We start from the raw sequence: 24653 nt of genomic DNA, 5'->3' as shown, positions 1-24653 counted from the left end.
GATTTTTACACACAAAGCACTTTGTACTGCACAAAAATGGTGTACTTTACCAAGTGGGAGGGAAATAGATGTAAATATTTACACATGCACTGCAAAGAGCTGTTACTCCAGGGACGTGTATGCTGGCAGCTATATAATTCAAGAACTGCATCAGCATACTGGGGGTGCCTTCACTAGACAGAAATAATGTTCTAGTCTCCATAAAGCATGCACTGAGCTAAGAAGGGTAAAGAAAAAAGCCTGACATTAAGAGGACAGTTCCTGCCAGACTGAAAATTAAATTCACTTCAAACAAACCAGAGATTCAAAAAAGCTACAAGTGCTCGGAGCTTAATGACAGGGGTACTAACTACCAAGTTAGTGTCCAGATTTCTTTTTTTTTTCCCTTCACTTTTCCATCATCTCACAAACTCTTCCGAACAGGCAAGTGTATTTTGGACTGGTAAGTAAGACTGGAAGCAGCTATTTCTCCTTATGCAATTTATGCTTGATTCTTGCCTCCCAAGAAGAAAAGTTCAAGCAAAGATCAGGATAAGAAGGGTCACCTCAGCCAGTAACTTGTCTGTTTCAAGTTGTGTTCTGGTGCAAGCACACGACCTGCTACTTCACATCCCTCCACAACTGAGCTCCTATGGAGATTACAGGACACTGTCTTCAGACTGACACTTCTACTATGGTATTTAGATAGGTGACACAAGTCCAGAAAAATGGACGTAAAATCTGTGCTACGTATGAGAATAAAGTTGACTTGGTTCCTTTACACAAGGCAAACTCTGACTCATGGGTTAACAGCTCAAGATTGCAACTTAAAAGTGATGACAAAATCTGGAACCAGATTCTGAAGCTTTCCTTACAAGTTAATTTCATTGCCATTATAAAAATAAATCTGTCAATTCAGAAACTTCTCAAGAGAAGTGGCTACTGTTTTCCACTGCTATTACTTAGAGGTGATCCTGTTTTACAAGCATCACTGTGGTAATGTTTGCCCCTAGTTTGCTAATCAGTTGCCCATTTCTAATCAGCCATTTCTTTCCATTTTCATACACAGAGGAAGCATTGCTTGTAACTGCAACCCTGAACCACATCTGATAAGCTGCTTAGTATTTACATAATATCCACACTGAAACTGGCAAATACATCACACTGCACACAGTAAAGGACATACAAAGAAATGCATGACTCCAGAGAAGCTTCAGCAACTCTGAATCTTCATCTACTTCAAGCTGCCTCATCTGCTCTAAGAACATCAAGTACAGAAAACAGTTTGTCTGCCTTGTGGAGAGTCAGATTTAAGGATTTTGCATTCAAACAGCACTGACTCAAGTAGCAATGTTCAAGGACTTTCCCTAGTGAGACTGCAGAGCTTATCAACAGCACAAGGTGAATACTGCCCTACCTAACCATGTTTGATTTGGCCAAGGCTTGGGATTTTGTTTTAATCTAGCACCAGTGTGACATTATAACTAAAAAAAAAATCAAGCCTTCACTTAGAAAATTTCTGTAGGCCACTGCTGTCCAGGATTTCTTCTATAGAAATAGCCATGTATGTGATGCAAAGTAGGCATGTTTTAAGTCCACGTTTTAACTTTGGGAAGCAGTGCACATACACATCTGTGAGAGCACCTGCACACACATTTCCTCACCTCATCATCTCCATACAGAACACACATACACATGAGTTAATACTTTCAAGAAAAGCTGTATCAACCTATTAGAGGCATTAAGATACTGCATTGCATTGCAATAGCTCTGTTCCTTTCTGAAAGCATTTGAACAAATGCATTTGATACATACATGTGAGTATGTTTGGGATTAACAGGTATCAGCAGCTCATTCAGAGTAACTGAACACAGCAGTGTCTGGTCTGATCTGTTAACACCCTCATACATCTGGAATACAAGGCAAGCATTTTAAAAAGGGCCCAGAGAAACAACCCAGAAGAAAACAGAAGGTGATGCTTCTTGGCCTCCCCTTTGCCTTCTGCACAGGTTTTGGTGGAGGCAGCCCCTGCCCACCTCAAGGGTTCTGTTCATGTATAAACTCAGTGCAGCAGTCATACTCTCCTTAGAAGTACATGCCTAAATGCTGGACTTAACTAAGCCTTTGTCACGCTTCTTTTGCTCTCCTGATAGTGCAGAAATGCTGCTCCCTCTTCCCCCCTCCTCAGAGGACATGTGAAAAACATTAACATATCTCAAATGCCTACTAGACCTTGAAGTATCCTTGTCAGAACTTTACATTTCCTGGGCAAATCTTGTGGTGACAGAAACCCCGTGCAATTGCATTTAAGTCAATAATGATGCACAGATAATGCCAATGAAGTCTGGCCATCAGATTTCAATGTATATTAGATGCCTGCTGGAAAGCAGCATTAATAACAGAACGGATTTTATTATTTATTTCTAATTAGAACTCTTTGCTGATGCTAGTGAAAAAGAAAAAAGCCACTTTCAAAAGAAAAATAATCAGCAGTAAAAGACATATCATTATTTTCATTATAGATTGTAGGACTTCTAGCTATTAAGAACACTCCCTTCCCAAATCTGTTTTCAATAACTTCTAATTCTGCTACATGTGGAAATCTTCAGATGAAGCATTTAGTGGCAGGTACACACCTTACTAATAATGCATATATTTTCAAATTAGCTTATTTTTTCGCAATAAGCAACACAGTATATTTGCTTCTCTCAGGTGTACAATAATTCCAGCGATTCGATACATGAACACTCTTACCAGACTTCTTTGGATAAGGTAAGCTTAATTTAAAGAGGGAATGAATTGTTTCCAAGAGGCAAGATTTTATCTTTGCTGTAGAAGTCATCGGTTCAACTCAGTTACAAATCACTGGAGAAAAATCCCACAGTGAGTGTTCAGTAGAGCCTCAGACATTAAGCAGCTGAACACATGGGAAAGCCCACCTGCCCCTGGCATGCTTGAGCTGCTGCTGAGTGAGACCTCCTCATGCTTCCCCCAGAAGCTCTGGGATGCCGCTAACTGTGTTAACCCAATCTGAACCATGCGGAAGGAGAGCTACATAAGCATCTTGACACTTGTGCTCCTCTAGAGCTGAAGAAGGCTTGATGAGGCTTTCTGCTCTGCTGGGGTTTGCAAGGAGGTGCCTAATGGCTAGGGCTGAGGCTGCCCCAGTGACTCCCCAGCAGCCCTGCTCCTGACTGGGGGAAACAATGGGCCCTGGCTGCCCAGCTCTGCCATCACCCACCCAGGGACTCCCACGCTCTGCTGGGAGCTACAGGCTCAAAGCTGACTGATGCTTCCTCTGGTACAGGTCCCTCTCCCCTCATGTGTGTGCCATAACCACCTAACTGCAAAGGGGCAGTACACTGCTTTCCCACAGTGCAAAAACAGGCCCTGCAGCATTTACTAGCTTTCCAGGATTTGACTTCGCAACACAGTGTTTTTTACTAAGTACATTTTATGGCTGTCCTTAGTTAAGTCAGCTTGGACAGATAAATCTCCTTAAATCACCTCTCAGCTCCATCATGTGTATGGTAAACAGGACCTGGCTTGTTTTACAAAATAAAGCATGTTGGGTGGGGAAGAAACACATGACCTACGCTAACATTTTCTTCCCCGGTTTAGCAAACACAAAAGCACGACCATTAAAGAGCACTTAAAGCTCCTTTTGCAACTAATATTGAAAGAATTTATTATCACATTGCAAAAATGCTTTAGGGGAAATCTCATTCCAATAGCATTCTCATGAGAGAAAGTCCGACACTTTCAAACAAGTAGTCGCTTTGAAATGTTCAAGAATGCAAACATCATGGGACTCCTGGGGATACAGTGACACATTTTATCCCACCAAGGAAGCTCCTGTGTTCCCTACTAAAAGAACCTGAAGTTCTGCAAGAAGAACTGCATCTTTCAAATGGAGAGCAATTTGGACATCAAGCCTTGGAAGTAACCTAGGACTGAAACCCCAATCTGCACAGATTTAGTTTGTTCAAACTTAGTTTGTGCAGTGAAGGGTACCCGGAGATGCAGAGGATCCCCCTTCATTTCTGTATTACTTGGGTGTACAGAGCTAACACAGACCTCAAGAACTATTTGAGTGAGCCTAGTGGAAAGATCAAAGGAACCTTCCATGTACAGAACCGCTAGCACACAGTCAAAGGCACCACAACCTTCCCCAGAGGTCCTGCCAAGCAGACGCTGCCTACTTCCCTACACACTGATGCCCCCACCTCACCATACCTGAGAGTTGGTACATGGGCTGGAAGCACATATGCACACCGAACACAGCACCCTGCACACCTGCCATGTGACTGCATCTATTAAACTACTGACTTGACTTCAAATAGTAATGTGCAAGGATTTTTCTCCAAGCCCAGCCCTTTGTCACCGATGGGGCACAGCAAGGCAGGAGCAGGACATCACAGAGAAAGAGGGTAGCCCCTTCTCAAAACTCTCAGTACTTCTGAAAATGGTTGCTTGCACACATGCTCAAACGCTAGCACTTTCTCACAAGCCCTCATTGTGTAAAACTCAGTCATTTTTTACTTTTAAATTTAAAACATAGAGAATAAAGAACAATAAAATAAAAGGTCTATTATAATAAAAAATGAGGGCACTTTCTATTACTTGGGTTTGGCTCAATTCTTGATGGGAATAACTTCATGCAGAAGTTGATGGGATTCTATAACTAAAAATCTCAGTGTCCCTCCTACCATTTATGTATCATTTACATATCTATCAAACCTCACCAAAGAACAATAGAGTAGGGCCCTGTTGCAGAGCAAAGTATCCCAGAGAGTTAATTGCACTTAACATAAACCACGTGTCCCTAAAAACACCAACACTGAACAATGAGATCAGCCCCACATCCAAGGGAATTTAGGAACAAGGGAACAAATAAAGTGACAAGCTTCCTCCTTGTGAAGCTACATATGCATTGTTGTCGTTTTTTGGCACAATGCAGTCTGAATTCCTTCCCATGTTTTGTGAACAGCTGAACTGTGTTCCCTTACAAAAGAAATTAATATGGCAGCCTGCATACATCTGCTTTAATCTTAAAACAAAAGCAGTTTTGCTATCTTTAGTACAAGCACAATAAAAGCACCAAAAAAGCACAGATGGTTTGGATTTCCCTTGCAGAAAGCAAGAGAGAAAACTGACATCTCAACTGTTTATGTAGCCACAACCTACTGCGTGCCCAGAGCAAACCAAGGGGACACACAGTAAGTACCCCTTTGTCAACATCTAAGATATGGATTGCTTTCAGTCAGGTCTTATAAAAAGCATAAAGCAACTCTCTGCTAAGAGACTAATGCTTTTGTTCATGCAGATTTAATTTATAATGTTAGTAAAACGCTTTACAATGGCCACACTAATGCCAAGCAAATTAATTTCAGTAAAGCTAAAGCAAACACTACCATTATGTGTAGGCAACAAAGAACAAAACCCTTGAAAACCCAACATTAAAGGAGTTATTTATGGTCATTGCTCAGCCCTCCAGCCCCCATCATTTGTGCATTAAAAACCTCCAGGCTACTCACTTGCAAACTCCCTGACTTCTGACAAAAAGTGGCTACGTATCAGTAGCCAGAAAGTTCCTTTTGCAGGAATAATAAAATCAATTTGGTCTGGCAAATGGCGGTGGTTTTGTGGGGTTTTGTTTTTTTTTATTTAGTTTGGGTTTTTTTAGCTTTCAACCTTTCTTTTAAATTGCCTCACTCTAGGATTAAAACTTTCCCCTTTCTGGAATTAATCAAACGGATAGTGGTTTTGGCAGAATAGGAAGTAACAGGAAAAAAGTAAGGACAGCACATCTTCATCGTATCCAAGAAGTACTTCATAACCTGCTCTGTATTTTTTAATGTAATATATATACAGTAATTTGCAGGAAAACGCACACAAAGAGAGGCTTTTCCCTATTACTAACAAATATTCAAAGAATACCAGTCGTGTGCAGTTCTGGTGTCCTCAACATAAAAAGGACATGGAACTGTTGGAACAAGTCCAGAGGAGGGCCACAAGGATGATCAGGGGACTGGAGCACCTCCCGTATGAAGACAGGCTGAGAAAGTTGGGGCTGTTCAGCCTGGAGAAGAGAAGGCTGCATGGAGACCTCATAGCAGCCTTCCAGTATCTGAAGGGGGCCTACAAGGATGCTGGGGATGGACTCTTCATCAGGGACTGTAGTGACAGGACAAGGGGTAACGGGTTCAAACTTAAACAGGGGAAGTTTAGATTGGATCTAAGGAAGAAATTCTTTACTGAGAGGGTGGTGAGGCACTGGAATGGGTTGCCCAGAGAGGTTGTGAGTGCTCCATCCTTGGCGGTGTTCAAGGCCAGGTTGGACAGAGCCTTGGGTGGCATGGTTTAGTGTGGGGTGTCCCTGCCCATGGCAGGGAGGTTGGAACTAGATGATCTTAAGGCCCTTTCCAACCCTGATTAGTCTATGGTTCCATGATTCTATGTAAAAATATCACTCTTGGTACAAAGCAGATAAAAAGCAAGCTGAATGAGACAAGAAAAAAAGTTTTCTGCTACAGATACTGCATTATGAAATGTCTTTTTAGTATTTCTATGCTATATCGATCAATATTTTGGAAAAGTTAAGAGAGACAAACTAATGATTTTTTTCAATTAGCAGGTACTTAAAAATTAAAAAAGACAGCACATCCCTAAAAAAAAAAAAAAAACAAAACCAAAAAACAAACAAAACCCCACCACCTTGTTCAATGTATGAGTGCTTTCACTTGAACCAGTGATCAAACACCCCAGTTGTAACATTTGAGGGCCTGAAGCAGCATTTCCATTAAGGAAAAATGTGAGGCCCTAAGGTCACCTTACATCCTCACTAGGCACGGGGAGACTTTTGTGCATTGCAGCTACGCTCCATTAAATGCTTCACAGGAGGGATGGGACGAAGCAGCTCAGTGGGCTTGGGGGGACACGTGTGGGCTTGCAGGACGTGCATGGCTCCGTAGCCTCACTTGATGATGGAGAAAGCACAAGTGAGTGCACACAGCCCCCCCCTCCTTCCAATTCCTCCCAAGCAATGCCCCCAGGCTGGGGTACCACACACCGCCTGCCCAAGCCTGGGAGGAGGCAGGGAGACCAGTCTCTCCACAGATGCTCCCGGCAGACACTCCTGGCGCCCAGCTCACATCTGTCATGAGCTCTGTTTACAGGCACGTCAACAGATGCTTGCAGCGAGAGTCGCTGGACTTTGACATTGGGCAGAAAGATGTAAACACTTCTCTGCAGAAGATAAATCCCGAGTACTAAAAGGCACCCCAGCTGACTTCTGGCCCTCCCCGACCCTGCCACATCCCCCAAGCCCAAAATTCCCACACACAGCCCTTAAAAACAACAGAACCAAAACACAAAAAAAACCAAGATGCAAATAGCCACAGCACCAAGTATTTTAAGTATACTAGAAATAATCAGGAGAATTATTACAAGTAAGCCAAATATAACTAACTGCAGAATAAGGCGAACTTTACACTGTTTAGACAGATGGAATCTGATTTCCTGGTGTGAAGCTGCTGAATTTGGCATTGACCCTGAGTCTCAAAGACAGGGGATCTGCTGCCCGAAACACACATATGTCCAGAGTCGGTAGTCACTCTTCTTCATAAGCACCATTAAATTAAAAAGCATGAAAGTCTTCATAAATAAAGTTAGCAGAAAGAATAGATTTATTTAATGCTAAGAGCAGCCAAGACCAAAGCCCACTGAATATAATTGTGTATTTTCTTAAGAGGCTGTATATACACAGGAACACACAAACAGCTTCTTTAAAATGCTCCCTTGTAAGGATGTATTTCAAGGGTAATGGACATTGAAGTCAAGGAAATGTCCACAAAAACACTGTTCGTAAAGACTGTTGAGTCTTCACATGGAAGAGCTAGAAGCAAGCACGATGCTTTTCTACAGTAACTAAGAAAATGCTTGTCCAGAAGGATTTACTTCTCCGATGCCTGATCCTAATGAACCGATGCAGCCAAACACAGCATTTACTGATAAACAGTCCTACTGACTTCAGTAACTTAAGCCAAGTAACTTCAGTGGTGTTATTCATGCCCTGTGAATATGAACGGAAGACTCTTGTTTAAAAGGGCTCCTCACAGTAGCAAAGGCTAGCACAAGAGAGACCCAAGCAAGGGTGAGAAAGGACACAAGTCAAAGAAAGAGTCCTTATGAGAAGTGCTTAACCATTGCTTGCAGGTTTGAGATTTTTATTTCTTTTCTTTTAAACCAAAAATGAGGAAATCACTCACTCTCCTGGTATAACCACTCGGCAATTTCAGCATAATCCTATTGCTAACACAAAACATCCAAACAAAAGGAACCCCAAGAACCAAGGAGAGAAAGAAAAATATCACCCCAAACCTCAAACAAAGCCCAAGTGTGACTCCTCTGAATGAGGTCACGATGAGAAACACTCCCAGCCTTCAAACTGGAGGAGGAAGGGGGTGGGGAAGAAAAAAGGTGAAAACCTCTGTGGAAAACATACTTGAGCCATGTTTAACAAGGACCATCTGTCGCCTTCCAATCCCCGAGATGCAGAAATGCCCCAGTAGAGCCACAGTAAGTTAAACACACAGGAAAAAATACTTTTGTTGCTGACCAAACCATTTACAGGTGCTTCTGATTTGAAGCTACAGATACTGAGCTGCACTGTTTGCTGATATAACACCATGCCATGAAGGATTTCTTTGTAGAGAAAGTTCACAGAAAGCTGGTTTAACTGAGGAAGTCTTTACTGGTGAAATGTGACATCTGTTTTTAAAAAGCCTACATTTTTGGGATATTACCACTCAGCTGCTTCTATTTATAACATACTTGATTTAAAAGTTCCTTTCAGTCAGCTAAGCAGGTATGCAACTAAGTATCCTGAAATTTCAGTGTCGGACCTGGGTCAGTTTGCAGGAATTGATTCAACTTTTACTTCTCCCTGGATGGATTTCTTCAGAGCAGATTTCCCCTACGCACACACGCCTTATGTCTTACATTATAGAAATTTTCCTTTGCAAGGGAATGGGCATTATTAAAATGTGTGCTCTTAGTGCTGTTCTGAAATTCCTCAGTGCTCAAAAGCTTAAACGCAGTGCTACTTACACAAACCACCACGATGACATTAAAAAATAAAAGGGGGGTGAGGAACCACACTGATTACACATTAGTAGCATTATTTTTATATATATTTGGATGTATAAATGGAAGAAAAAGGAGAGTCCTAATTAGGAGACAAAAAAGATGATCCTGAAATTAATCCCATGCAGCTCGACAGTTCTTCTAAAGGGTTTTACACACCCCCAAGGTTTTTCTGTTTGCTATCTATGCTTTCTCTGGGGACAGTTTCAAGTGTGTCTGCACAAGTCAAAAGCACAATGCAGTCCTCTTCCATGCAAGGGGAAAGTCAGTATTTTATCTGAAATAAAGGTTACATTTTTCAGAGAAGAAAAGGAATGAAACTTGAAAGAGGTTTTTTCTCAACAAAACCACCAGTACTCTACCCAACATACACATGTAAGTCATTTCAAACAAAGCATACAGCATAAAAGCAGGGCTTTTAGCATTCTATTTAAACATTCACTTGAGTGTTATATATACACAACTTCATTAAAAATTTATAGAATACGACAATGAGGAAATGTCTGCTTTACTGCAAATAAAACTCTTAAGGAAGAAATAATTTTAACCCTAAAAATAGAGGTAGCAAAAATACCCTCAAACATAAAAATATATATATATAAAAGGTTACATTACATTTACTATATATGTATGTGTCCATATAGACAAGGAAAAATTAGGACTTTCTTTTTTTTTAAGTCTGAGTACTCATAGACTGCACTGACATACTTTAAATGTGTATTCACAGACATGGCGTTTCCAAAACATCAGGCACTGAGTCCTTCACCAGCTCTGTCCACTGTAATGGAACAAAAACCAAACCAACCAACCCACCAACCAGCAAATGAGTACAGCATCTTCTCTTCTGTAAAGCATCTGGGAGGTGCTTATAAAGAGGAAAAACATTTACAAAATGAACTGTGCTCACTGCAGCTTCTCAAGCCATTGTAAACCTTTCATTTTCAAGGCCAGCCTGCAGAAGGCTTTTTGTGAGGCACTCCAGAGCCAGCTGCAGCCCAGCATCATGAACGCGTGCTAAGAGGGATGTCATACCTTTCATCTCCCACTCCTTTATCATGGGCTGGGATGGTGAAACATGACCATGATGTACTCATCCCATCCCTGTGTGTAATGAGCCTTTCATCTACCCTCTACAGTGCCATGCTTCCTCCTCCCTCCCAACCCTCCTTCCACAACGAGTTAAGAGCACTTGTCCTATGAAGACAGGCCAAGAGAGTTGGGCTTGCTTAGCCTGGAAAAGTGAAGGTTTCAGGGAAACCTTATTGCAGCCTTCCAGTACCTAAAGAGGGCCTACAAGAAATCTGGAGAGGGCAGGTAAGGGGGGATGGCTTTAAGGTCAGAGAGATTTAGGTTAGATATTAGGAAGAAATGCTTTACTGTGAGGGTGGTGAGACACTGGAACAGGTAGCCCAGGGAAGCTGTGGATGCTCCATCCCTGGAAGTGTTGAAAGACCTCAGTGGATAGGGCTTTGAGCAACCTGGTCTAGTGGAAGGTGTTCCTGCTAATAGCAGGAGAGGTTGGACTAGATGACTTTAAAAGGTCCTCCCCAGTCCAAACTGTTGTATAAGTTTGTGAAGATTGTTTCACAGCAATTTGCTCAGGGAAACCCAAACCTACAACCTGAAATTTCCTTTTTAGTATATTATATGTATTGGATATTCCCCACAGCCTATGAAATCAGCTTGTTTTATAGCCATCTCACACAGAGGGTGACAATAGCAGAAGACAGTACTGCAATCGTCTTTAATGATAATTAACTAATAGACTGCTTAATTGAAACATTCAAGCAACACAAAAATACTTGCGAATGAATTATATTGTCGTGTGATTATCAAGAAAGGATTCAATACCTGATATGCAACTTCTTCAAATATTAAAAGATTACAGCAGATTCTTGCAGTGTTGGCATTGGGTAGGATTCCCTACAACCAATACTCCTTTAGCGTACAACTGTATGCCACTGCAGGTTTCTCCAGCCAATTTATCTTACTCAGACCAGAAAGGAGAAATCAAGATGTATTGTGTTATGCTGTTTCCACTACTTTACAAACTGATGTTTGCAAAGGCTTAAAATCCAAACTCAAAAGTAAAACCTGAGCACTATTCCAGCAAACACAGCTTCCTAGCCCACCACCCTGTCAATCACATTTTGAGGAGTCATGCAAAATGCTCAGTAGAAAGACAAAAAAGTGCAAAGTCTAGGACAAGCTACTGAATCAAAGATGAATAACAATGTAATAAGGTCCAAACACTTTCATCAGTTTGTCATTAGACTTGAACATGAGCTGCAGCTGTCAGAAGGGTCTGGGAATCAATACGCTGACCATGCTTCAAAAAATCATCATCACCCCGTATTTCTGCAACCTGACTCCTTGCTTCCCCTGCCTTGTTCTTCAAAGTGATACACAGCATTGCAGGGATTTCCAGGCTAACAGGGGTAACCATCAGGCATTATCTTAGTTTCATTTCACCCGCTTGCAACCTTCTGCAGCATGCAGGTAATCAAACAGCAAGGGCAAGATGGGCTAAAAGCTTATCAGGAAAAGCAATGGGAAAAAAAAAAAAGTATTAATTGGGCAATGTCAGCTGGCACGGTCCTTTTGCACATAAAGTGCGCTCCTGAAATCTTAAGCCTTGAAAGGATTAAGCTATTAAATGCAGTGAATTGCTAGTGTGCCTTCGGCTGAGCAGTAGCCAGCTCAGACCTGCCAAGGAGACGAATGCCACGTCACAAATCTGAAGTCTGCTCCCTACAATCTTCCCGTTTCGCGTCACCTGCTTTTACCATAAGCAGGCCAAACCAAAGAAGTTAGTTGGTTTCACCACCACCACCTCCCCCCATGATGTAAAGAGGAAAATTAATTAAAGAAAAAGAAAAAAGGAGGGGGGGAGAGACAAGCTCCAGCTCCACATCAGCTTCTTTCACCACTGGCAGCCAGACAAATAGTTACACACTGCCTGATATGGCCAAGATGACCCAAGGAGATGCTGGGACCAATCTCCGTCCCTGGCAGGAGCCAGGACTACTTGACAGCTAGGAAGCAGGTATAATCATTCCCTCAGTCCTCTTGTAACAGGAGCTGGCAGAGCTGCCCCAGTTTTACTCTGGGAGTTCTGCCTTGCTGCTTCCCATTGTATCTGTGGCACTCCACTACCGTGATGCTTCAGTGCCAAGTGCCAGCTCCCCTTTATGTTATTGTAAGGGAATACAACCATGGAGAGGCCACCTACCTATCGCAAAATACATAACCACAGACCTATGCAGAACAAGGCTCTCGCACCTGCCAGCGTGGCTTCAGCTTTGTCAGGCAGGATCACAGCAACTGACCAGACAGGCAATGGAAAGAGCTATTAAAACCGAGTTGCATATTCTGGTCATACAAAAGGAATATTTTATGCACAAACTTTAGGCTTTTAGTTTCACCTGTGCCTTCCCCACAAGGAGAAAGCTTCTTTTCCTCAGAGTGGCAAAAAGAGGTAAACAGGAACGTTGCCCGTACCTGACCATAGTCTGTCCTGAATACGACGACTCCTTCGGCACAGGAATGCACAGTACTGGGATAATGCTGATTATTTTCTCGCAGCCAGACCCGAGACCCCTACAATAAACAAAATAGAGTTATAGATACCATGAGTGTAATGGTTTTTAATGAAAAAAGAACTTCACTTAATACTTTTCTCTGGAAATACCTATAAAGTAGAAGGAGAGAAGGCAAAAGCAAAATCCAAATAAGCAAGTGAAATACATAAAACAATCTCTTAGCAAGTATTTGTTGGCTTCTGCCAGAAGAGGAAACACAGGAGAACTACATTGAAGTGCCTTTTTTTTCCCCTGTAGAAGTTCCCAAAAGCCAGCAACAGCAGCTGGAGCCAATTCTGTGAGTCATGTGCCTCATGTTAGCACACGTACAATTACAAAGCGCTGTTTGAATTTACACACAGTTTAAAAGATCCTCCACAAAGCCGGCTGGCTCCCTACCTGTTTATTTTCAACCTCTGCTAGGCACTCACAGCACGTCCCCCAATCATCTTTCACCTTTTTTCTAAACCACTTTGCCCTTTACACCGTCCTCCTCTCCTGGCTGCGCAGCAACACAGAGGATTTAAAAAAAGCCAACAAACTGCTAGCAAGCAAGGTTACAAAAAAACAATATTTGCTTTTTAGAGGTGAGGAAGCAATGGAGACACTATCGGTGAGACACCTACACCAGTCTAATAAGACAGGGTAGGCACAGACTATTTCAATTTTCACCTAGCCGGTAGATCCAGCATCAAGAAAACAGACATGACCAACACTGAGAACAAGGGAGGAGGAACCACAACTGATGCTGCAGCAAAAGCCATCCACGAACAAAACCCACTCAAGTTGCTTCAGTGCAGATGGCTTCAGCTGGCATGAAAACATTGAGCAAGACAGCAGCAGCCCATGGCCTGACCTCCAACCCAAGCTATGCTCCCATTCTCTGCAAACAGACAGCACGGTGCATATCAGAAAGACGACAGTTTAGTGGTATTTAGAGAACGGAGACTTTTATTTCCACCAGAAGAGCAAAATTCTCTCCTACAGAGCAAGTAGAAATGGGCTGGGATGTACCCTCATAACCATGAAGTTGTGACTTGGTTGTACGATCACCAAAAAAAAAGCCAATTCAAATAATTAGTTTTGCATGCTACCATCCAAAGGTTGTCCTTGCTTTCTCTGGTGGGAGAACAGCAGCACTGAGACACAAAATAACACTCACAATGTAAAGACTCCTGCTGCTTGGTTTCTGCAAACGGTGAGAGCTCAGCTGCACACAGAGGACAGGTAAGGGCATCCCTCTTTTTTTTCATCTCCACCTTTTGGCAAACAGATTTGTATTTTAAATGCTGCAAATGCCTGCGGAGCTGTTTCCTCTTCTACCTCCAGAACCTCCAGCCAAATGGTTTCCAAGTTTACAGCAAGTCCGAGGCAGTTCAAATGCAGGATATGTCAACTCAAAAGCACAAGGTGAGAGCAGAAGGGAACAGAAAAAAGTGTGCTAGCACCTGAGGGAGGAGGGAGGAGCAGGACGCTGGGAAGCAGCAGGGACAGGACTCCCCAGAGTGGTAAAAGCAATAGAGAGGATTTGAGTATTTAGTTCAAAACCCAGTGACAGCAGTGGGAAGACTTCCACCTGCTCCCCTGGGTCTGCATCAGACTCCAGCTGACAGAAGACCCACGGTGATATGTTTTTAATCCTCTCAAGCTGCAGGAAAACCCTCATGCTGACTGGTCCGAGGGCACCTCTCACCCTGCTCCTTCCAGAGGGAGGAAGGCTGATGCAAGGGCACTGCTCTTGGACTTCCTCTGGAACCTCCCAACTGGAGCCAGTAAATAGAGTGCCCTGTGTCCCTTAGGTACAGGTGTAGGCGTGATGACAGCTTGGAAGGTAACATCCTCATTATTAAGGAATATCTGCAGCTGCTGGGGTGGGAGACAAAGGGTCTTTCACATTAGTGCAGTTGCTGACATCAGCCCACTGTCCCCAAGAACACTCAGGAGTGAAAACTTGAGGCTTGCAGCTGTCCAGAAGCCCCTGTGGGGTGGTGCAATGTGCTCTTGACACAGATGCCACCTGCTCTGCTTAGTCCACCACAGCGTGGTTGTAAAGCCTATAAGGCGCAAGCGCACAGCACTGCATAATGAGAGAGATCCTGCTCAAAGTGAGGTGAACTGAGTCTTCTGCCTCAAACTGCTGTATGTCCTCAGCCACCTCTCTTCACCTGTGCATCACAGAAGGTTGGAAAGTATCTGTGGAGATCAACTTGTCCAAACCGCTGCTCAAGCAGGGCCACCTAGAGCTGGCTGTCTGGAACTCTGACCAGATGGCTGTTGAGTATCCCCAAGGATGGAGACTCCACAGCTTTCCTGGGCAACCTGTGACAGTACTCGGTCATCCTCACAGTGTAACAGTGATTCTTCATGTTTTAGAGGGAACCTCCTGCATTTCAGTTTGTGTCCACTGCCCTGGTACTGTCAGTGGGCACCACTGAAGGGTTTGGCTGTGTCCCCTTTGCACCTTTCGACCACATACTTATATACACTAATGAATATATATGGGTAAGCCTCCCCTCAGAGGCTTCTCAAGGCTGATTAGTTCCAGCTTTCTCCACCTTTCCTCATAGGAGAGATGCTCCAGCCCCTTCACCACCTTTGTGGTCCTTCCTCAGACCCTATCGAGTATGTCCATGTCCCTCCTGGCATACTTTTCTAATGCATCCATCAGAAATACCTATAGAAACCTCATGAGAGGCAATATTCCTGAGTTATCATAGCACACCATAAGAATTAATTGTCAGCCCATGAAACAACTCCATTCAATCTGACAATCCCTGCTTCATGTTTGAATGTTTTGTTGTTATCGATGGGATCATTCTGCCATAAAATGGAAGGATGACAAGGTTGTTCAGCACACAGAAAATTTTTACTTCACTGGGCTTTCCTGACTCGATCTAACAACCCCACAGGAGAAAGGCTTATACCCCCCTCCAGTAAATGATCATAGCTTCGTTCAGAAATTGTAACAGATTTAATGATGGTGACTATTGACGCCGCCAAGCTCCGCAGAGGTGATGGCTGAAGGGAGCTATATACTGCAGTCACCCCAAGTAGCAAAGGGAATTCAGCCCAACATTTCCCACCACCCAGAAAAATGCTTTCTGGGTGGGCATTAAGTGTCTGTACTCATCAGCCTCCCCCTCCTCCTCCTCCTAGATGAAATTAATCCATATAAAAACATGTAAAACCAGACAAAAAGCCAATTTGACAAAATGCAGTCAAGCTCTTCACGTGCTTCAGGACAATCTAACTCCTGTTGTTCCACTAGTTTATTATTTGCCAAAATCTCCAAGCTCAAGTAACATGAAGTTTATGCTTTCAAGGGCAATGAAAAGATTATAAACATCAAGCAGCAACAATATTTGCCAAAACCTCAGCATTCAAAATAGCCTCTCACAAGGAGGAGAATGCTTTCCATCTTGTATTAAATAATTAATTTTGCATATTTCTGACTATGAAAGGGGGGAAAGGGGGCCTGCACAGAAGAGTTCACTTGGTTGGGCTAGTCCTAAAATAAGCTTTTTTTAAAGGAGGAAAGGGCCTGATTTAAACAAATGGACATTGTTAGGGGTCAATAGCTGCTATTCACGGGAGGCTGGAACAATGCAGTTCACAAAGCCCGAGGCATCTGAAATGCAAATACGACGTGTTCCCTGGCAAGGTAGCTCAACAATACCCTATCTGTCCACGGGCTGCAAGGCCTTCCCCTCTGGGGGAGGGAAAGAACAAAAACGTCTTGGCAAAAGATACCTCGCAAGCTATGCAAGTTACAGCCACCAACTGGGCAGCTGTCCCTCCGCCATGCATTAACTATGCACAAGTGACAGTTTTGAGAACAAAATCTTGCAGAGCGGTTAATTTATGGGCAAGACTTGTTGGGTGGGACCCACTTGAGGAAAGACTCCACTCAACACACATGACAGCATATGATACTGATCTGAACCTGTTTTGGGGAGAGAAGCCTAGTAACTTGGGTTACTCCAGAGCTCCCTGACACCTCGTTCTTCTGCGGTAAAGGGGCAAAACAAAGCCACGGAGAACTTACTGAAACACAGTGGGTTTATTTCTGTGAAACAAGGTTGTAAAAATACTTGGACTAGCATTTGCAGAAGGGCCGTATGCCATCATTTCCACTGCAAATAAACGTCTACCAACTGCAAAAGGCAAAGGAAATAGGTTTGCAAATCTCACACCTGTAAGACCACCTGGAGAAGCTCCTAGTCCTTCTACCTCTTGGATTTTGCTGCTGAAAACACAAACACTGCCTCTTGCCTTCCCCTGTATTCTGTTCCCGGAAATGATAAAAACCCTTTTATACTTTATATTGGACACATAGACTGAAAATCACAAAATTAACTAAGAACTTAGTTGAGCTAAATTAAACTGGTGGAGCATTCATCGCAAAACAGTAATTAATATGATAGATTTTGTAGGCATACAGGTTGTATGCTGAATAAAAGAACTGTCTGCACATTAACCACATTTTCCCATATATAGTATATCTCTATATAAAAGAGCAGATATTGTGTAATAACTGTGTTCACATCCAAGTGAAAACACTATTAATTCACATTATAATACAAAATCTAGCCAACTCATCAATGCAGTCAATTCAAAGCAGTTAAAACGGCTTTAAATTAACAGCAATGAACATAGGTTATGCTGCATCTGCATTCTAAAAGCATTTTGCTATTAGGGCTTGGCAAAGCAAAAAAAGCAATAGCCAATTTGTATTTTGAGAACCTTTTGTTTATACATCTCAGTAGCTTGGCTCCAAATGCAAAGTTTGAGAGACAGGAAGAGATGTTATTAACTAGGTCAAGCTGGACATAGCTTTCTAATGCAAAAGATAACCAAAACCACATTTATCCTTGTTCCTCCCCTTCACCAATTCACACACTGATTTCAAACAAAGAGGGACACAGCAGGGAAGAAGCTATCCAGAAAAGAATACAACTTACTTGCTAATTTCGTATTAATGAACAGTTTTGCCTCTAAAAACCTTGTCCTTCATTGTTAGCTATGTTCTACTGAAAACACTTCAGTACCCTTAATATTAACATGCCATCTGCATGCCTAGCCAGACTACTATGTGGCAAAAGTATGAAGTTCATTGGAAGCTGGATATACCTCCCCAACTTCAACCTCAAAATGAAGCGTTCAGCCTCTTAAGCAGATCTGACCTGTTCTTATCTAAGAAGGACCATACCCAAGTCCAGGGAAACAAATAAGCAAAGGCCATTTGCCTGACATACTATTCTGTCACTCAGAGTACCGATCTAGATCCTCTCCTTTGCTTCCCCAGTACAACTTCCCTGTGCTCATCGACACAAGGCTTCCACGAGAGCCAGATGTCAGTGGTGTCTGAATACAAAAACCATCACAAAGGTCTGTATACACTACTGCCACACAACATACAACAGGGAAATACATGAATGTTCCAGAAATCACTCCAAGATAGGATTACTGATGGGCTCCATTCCTCTCCAGCCAGGCTGCCTTCTCCCTGTGAATACTCAAAAAACCAGCAGTTTTCATCCAGAGCAGGAATGGGATGGACAGAGTTACAGAGAAGGTCTAGTTGAACCTTAAGTTTCTGTAGATAGTGAGAGAAAGCACAGCTTTGAACGGTATTTGAGCATGTAATTTAAATTTCAGTACCTTAAACTCCATGAACTGACTATGCATTTAAATCTAGGCACATACTTAATGCAGCTGAATTGGGTAAAAATCATTTTCAGAACACAGTACTAATCAGCATTTCCTCTGAGAACACAGCAGTACACCACTAACGCTTTTCTCTCTACAAATTTATGTCTGAGTAATACAACTTTGCTTTACTGTTTTAAAGCAGAAGAAAGCCATGAAGATGTTTCCATGGGAAATAAGGTCAGTTGGGGGTGGGGGGGGAGGTTTATTTTCCTGCAGAACACAATCTGCTTGAAATTGAGACGTTTCTGTTGCCTGTCCATCCCCCGCATCAGATCAAAGCACCAGCTCTCCTGTTCCTGAGTAAGGTCTGTGCAACAGCTGCTGATTAACCTTGAACAGCCTCCACCTCCTTCTGTTTCAGTAATTGGAGATAGCACAGCACTGACTAGGGCAAACAAGAAACTGCATTAAAACCTGTACTATGACTGTCTTGAGAGGGAACAAGAATAAATTTGTACCTTTCCTAGGCCTCCGAAAGTATCAGCCCTTCTTACAAGGGCACCACTTCATATAATACGTGTTTTTTTCAAAATAACAACCAAAAAACAACACAAACACCAACCTCATACATTTTATCTTCCAGTTATGCCCAAACAGCACAGAGATTACTCTCTATATATGCAGGTGGCCAAGCACAGTCCTCCCCATCTTGCTGCAGAGTGCAAAGATGAGCATCACTAACAGACTTTGCTCAAAAGCCAAAAAGCAATTGCACTTGTCTGCTCTGAAGATGTGGTTACCAGCTCCTGAGGACAATGAGGTTTCCATATGGCTAGGAAACAACAGCTTTATCATACCATCAAAAGCAAATCCAGCAATGAGATGCCATCAAGTCTTTTGGGGGGAGTTACCGCTATTGGTACAGGATTTCATGAGAGATGCGTTACCTTTCTGTTTTGACAAGCTTTTTTTTCACTTTCAAGACTGCCCAACCTATACCATGGCATCATAGCTACAGAAACATGACAATACAGGAAACTGGAAATCCTGTTGCCATTATCAGTTGCAGTCAAGTTAGACAGTCAAGTGGACAACAGCTCTTTCCAGGGCCTGCAAATTCAGGTAAAAAGATAACAGTATCTGTCCTGTCAATCAGTGGTATTTGTGATTACTTCTGAAATTAAAAAAAATCAGTGCTCCAAGTACTACTTGGCAACCAACCATGAATAGAACTGCAAAAGTGAGAAATCAAAGGAGCAGGAAACACATACAGCTCCATCTACCAGATCAAGTTTCAGGTCATAATATACATCATCATCATCACCAATGGGTATGACAGACTTGCCCAGCATGCAGCATCACCTCCACTGCTCTTCGCCTCCACACCTTACTTTGTGGGGGGACTTTTAATCTGTTGAAACTCAGTAAGGAAGGTAAGTAATTCAAAAAGTCAACAGGGGGGTGAGGAGAAGGAAGAAAGTTGACTTATTGATGACAGCAGAGACATGTAAGGAATGCAGGGGAAAAAGATACTGTATACTTTTCCATCACAGTCTATGCTGAGGTGAGGGGTAGCAGTGGCCAGGAAAATGGCAGACCATCTGCTACATCCATGGTCATATTAAAAGTAGCATGTAATTCTCTCCTCTTACTTGAATTCCTAAAGATGAATATACAATATCCAGGAAAAAAAAAAAAAGAAAAAGAAACCAAACCAAAACAACCTTAAGACTTACTCTAAGACCCAAACAAGCCCTAACTCTGCCTTCACAGATTTCAATAAGAGTTGTGGTTCTGTCTTTGATGACAGCAGTTTTGCCAAGCACTCATTTTTCCAAAACCATGTGGTTTTTATTAGTCCTGACTACAAATGCAAAAGAATAAACAAAGCCCCCATAAATATATCTAAAGAAAAAGCCCAACAAAAAAACCAACCAAACAAAAAAAAAAAAAAAAAAAAAAAGAAACAACCAAACATAAACCCACAAAAACCCCAAAACTTTGTTTCCTTTAAGCCAACTGAATTTAACCAATCTGTATACATGCACACACTAATTCCACATCTATGGCAGTTGAGGGGTTTTATCCTCAACAGGTATTTGAAGGAAGACAGAACACAGGAAGGACAGTGTACATAAAAGCAGCAGGGGAACAGAGACTCTCCTCTAAAAACCATTCACCAAAGCCTACAGCAATATAGCAAGAGCAGTTATCCCAGCACGACTGCCCAAACAAGCCCATTTAAATCACCACTAGCTTCTGCTAACATAATGTTTTCCGTATCGTCTAGTAAGTAGCTATGCTGCCATGCAGCTCTATTACTGACTCCGGGGACATGAGGACATCCTGCCAAAATGCCTGTAGCTCATCCACCATGCTTGGCTATGCTGGGAGTTCCCAATCCAAAAGCAAAAAGTTGCCAAGCCTGGTAGCTTATGCTACATGACAAGCTCATAAACCTGCATCAAGGTAGAGAAGGATTTCTAAATCCACATGTGTGAAGTTATGCTAGCACCCTCTTTTCATTCCCTCCTACAGCTACCCTCTTGGGACCAGTGTCTCAACAACCAGTGAGGCAAAGCAATGGTAGAAACATCATCTGCACTACCCTCTTTATTGGGCCTTATCCACACAACTTGGCTCTTCATAAGAAACTTAGCCCTTAAAAATTTCCAGGTACTGAATCAGTCATCAGCCACAGGTCTCAAAGGGTCTCAAAATCTATGTCACTAAGGGCCTCATCTACATGGTTTCTAAATATTTCCAGGGACAGTGATTCCACCACTTCCCTGGGCATCCTGTTCCAATACCTGATCCCCCTACCTCTCAGTGAAGAAATTTTTCCTCATACCCAGTTTAAACCTCTCCAGCACAGCTTGAGGCCGTTTCCTCTTGTCCTATCACTTGCTACTTGGACGAAGAGACCAGAATCACACAGAACAAGTCAAACATGGGTTACGAAACAACTTGAGGTAGTAAGGAACCAGTACTACATACCCAGGACTCAACCATCCCTTAAAATATAATTAAATAAAAATTAATCAATCCTAAAAAAACCAGAACGTAAGCAACTCACTTTGGGTAAGGGCGCTCCTCTATGTTCAAAGCCCACCTGTGGTGCCTGGCTTGGACCAAAGCAGGTTAGGAAGATTAAATGATCCTTTGGAGTGCATGGATGCCCCTACAAACAGCAAGCAGCATGTCACCCACCTGCGTACTTCCTCCTTACCATTCATGCTTCAGGTGAGCACAGAAAAAGCTGATCTTGCCACTGAAGTCCTAAGTTGCAAGGCTAGTGTTTGCAACTTCCCACACTAATTTGTACACTGCAAACCACAATAATCACCAAGCAGCTCCAAATTGCCTGTCTGGAGATCCCCTGATGAAAACACAACCAATTAAGCAAAACGTAATGGCACGCTTTATCATTAAAGGGCAGAGCACCGGCTTATTCCCATGCAGCCAAGGCAGAAAGGCTGGCAGGCACAGCTTATACATACAGGTTGTGCAGGGGATGGAGAGGCACATTGCTGAGCTCAGCCTGGCTCCTTTCATAGGACACAAACAGCCAGCCTCCCTGCGGGCGGGCATCCCGGCAGCAGTCCGAGCAGGGAGAACATGCAGTCCAGAAAACACCCCCAAAGATTTTGTAACTCAGAAGGACGTTTGCACTTTTCATGGCAAGTGACATCCAATGCCTTTTTCCTCTCTGACTTCCTACGGCTCCCTGCCATGCATACACCAATGAAATGCATGTCTTAAAAATGAGATGGCAACACTATTTTAATCACATCCTAGCAGCATATGAAAGCACTCACAACCCCTTAAGTAACCGGTATTATACTTCTACACAGAAAAGAGCAAATACATTTGCTAGAGAGTTATGGTGGGACCTTCAACACAGAAGTAAGGACCTAAAGAAAAGAATAGTCAGGGTATACACTGTTTAAGTAGATATTCTCTATTTTGAGAAAGTGGGTGGAGGGACAGAGTCAAAAAGCAACCCGCAGTTAAGACTCCCTAGAAGACCTGCAAACAAGCCCACAGGTCTACAAAGCGGACGGGGAAGAGGGAGGAGAAGAGAGCTTATTCCACTTTACATTTATGCTAGAATTAATTGCATTCATAGCAGTTGAAAAATATGATACCAATAGGATCTTTCTAAATTACTGCACCTGTCTACAACCCCAAAGAAGTGTCCTTTCATCTACTTTAAGTCCTCTTTTTGTTTGCCCTACCTCACTCCCATCCCACCAATAGCCTGGGATGCCAGAGATGAAGCATCCTCTGAGACTTTGGTGGACACTTCTCTTGGGTCTGGAGCAGGCAGGAGGTCTGTCTGTCAGCTCTTCCCATCTCCACCTCCTCCAGTGATTACCTCCTTCTCTCCAGGTCATAAATTCAAGAAAGACTCCCAGCAAAATTTAACATTCTGCCATGAACTGAGATGTAAAATGCAGAAGATTTTATCACTGCTGTATTTCAACGTGAAAGGACCTCCCCACCCCCTTGAAATATTAAGAGAATGTATCAAGCTGTGAAGGATAAAAACCTATAACCTTAAATAATTTATTTTTCAATTCAAAACTCATTCAGTTTGCAAACATCTCACAATTAGGATCTAACCTACCAACCCTGAAACAAACACCAAAGTGTCAGTAAATATAGCTGCTCACAAGTTACTTCTCAAACCTGTGATCAAATGCTTTTAGACAAAAATCAATTGCAACAGGCATTTGAAAACACCTAATTCACTTCCCCAGCACAGGGGAAAAGGAAAATTAGGTGGCAGTAGTGGAAGAGAAATCTAATGCCAGTCCAGTCTCTCAGCTGCTCAACGGTACCAGCAGGACTGTGGATCAGGGCTAATCACTTTCCCAGAGGCTTTATGACACCAAAGCAGCCTGCACAAGTGGCATTTTACAACACTGTAATACATACAGGAGGTGTAACATTGTAGAAAAGAGTTTGGGATCTATAGTGAAGGCACATTTAGCAACAAAGCTTTATTTCAGGTAAAGATAGAAAGCCATAAAGTAAAAGGCATTTCTTGCATGCACACTGAGCAGTTTTGCACTTTATCAGCTTTACACCTCTCAGAGCCAAGGTGATGCTTTGCAAGGCTTCCCACTGCAGAGCCCCATTGCTGCTGATGAATACCAATGGTATGCAGCAGTTGCAAGGTAAAAAGGCAGCCTGAAACACTGCATTCATTATATTCAGCCCCTCAAGGTCACAACCCTCCGTAAAGCAATCTCCTGCTTTTGCTCAGTCCGCTTCCCCCTGACCAGGTACATTTCCTTCCAGTAACGCTACTCTTATTGGTGTATCTGCTTTGATTTTCCTGCACTTGTGCAACTACAAAATGAACCATCTACAGGGCGAGTCACCTGAGTCATTCTGGCAAGTCATTTTTCCTTTTTTTGTTTTTTTTTTTTTCATATATATTACATACAATAAAAAGTTGACTCTTTTTAAGTTTGTTCACCACTGAACTGCCAGAAGGGAACACCTTTAGCAGAAAACCCAGAAATGGAGCATACCACCAAACTTTCTCTCCTCCTGTCATGGATACTTTCATGGTATACGCTGCACTGAGCCCTGTAATTTCATCCTGTTTCCCATCTCGAATCTATAGACAAATATCCTAAGGCAGGTAATTCAAAGCAGCTCACAGGTTTCTTGGATGCATGACAACACACCTTTCCTCATTGCTCGTAGCATCTTTCCAAAGAAGCTTAAAATCTGCGATCCACTTTTCAACAAAGAGGTGCGGCATGTTTCCCCACTTGCAGGCACACCTTAGACGCATTCCCATTCCGCATCCTTGTTTTCATGGCAGGGATGAACATTTCTTGCATTGTTCTGGCACTGATTTTTTTTTTAACACATGTTTACAAGAACTGGTAATTGTTAGAAGGAAAAATGACTACCTCAACCGAGTACTTGTGGCAGGAACAGAAAAAGCAGAAAAACACAGAGGTTGCTTCTGTATGGGCTTTTTATTTTGTTTTACTGTGATGCAGGTTGATAGAAGACTTAATCCAAAACTAAACCACAAAGCAATTAGAAGAGCTTAACCAAACAGCAGTGATTTAAAGCATTAACACCTGACAAAGGGGGCATTTATCCCAGAGATAAACAAGGAGTACAAGGAAATGCATCTGGGGTGAGACTCTCTTCTACTTTACTATGTCCAGTCTGCAAAAGCATAATAAAACCAGGGTTGAACAGCTGCATGCATCTCAGCAGGAAAAGGACATTCTCAGCCAAGCTATTTTGACTATACATTGT

General features: G+C 42.6%; 1 protein-coding gene across 1 annotated transcript in view; it reads right to left on the bottom strand.

The window, feature by feature from the left end:
- Positions 1 to 24653, bottom strand: part of MYO10 (myosin X) — a gene marked incomplete at its 5' end in the record, with an annotated part of 159055 nt that overhangs the window by 115653 nt on the left and 18749 nt on the right. The window contains 1 exon segment of the mRNA XM_080610818.1: positions 12628 to 12726. Coding sequence (XP_080466944.1) covers positions 12628 to 12726 — 99 coding nt within the window.

This window comes from Psittacula echo, assembly GCF_963264785.1.
Source record: "Psittacula echo genome assembly, chromosome: 2".
Taxonomy (NCBI): domain Eukaryota; kingdom Metazoa; phylum Chordata; class Aves; order Psittaciformes; family Psittacidae; genus Psittacula; species Psittacula echo.
This window is presented reverse-complemented; position numbering and strand designations above follow the sequence as displayed.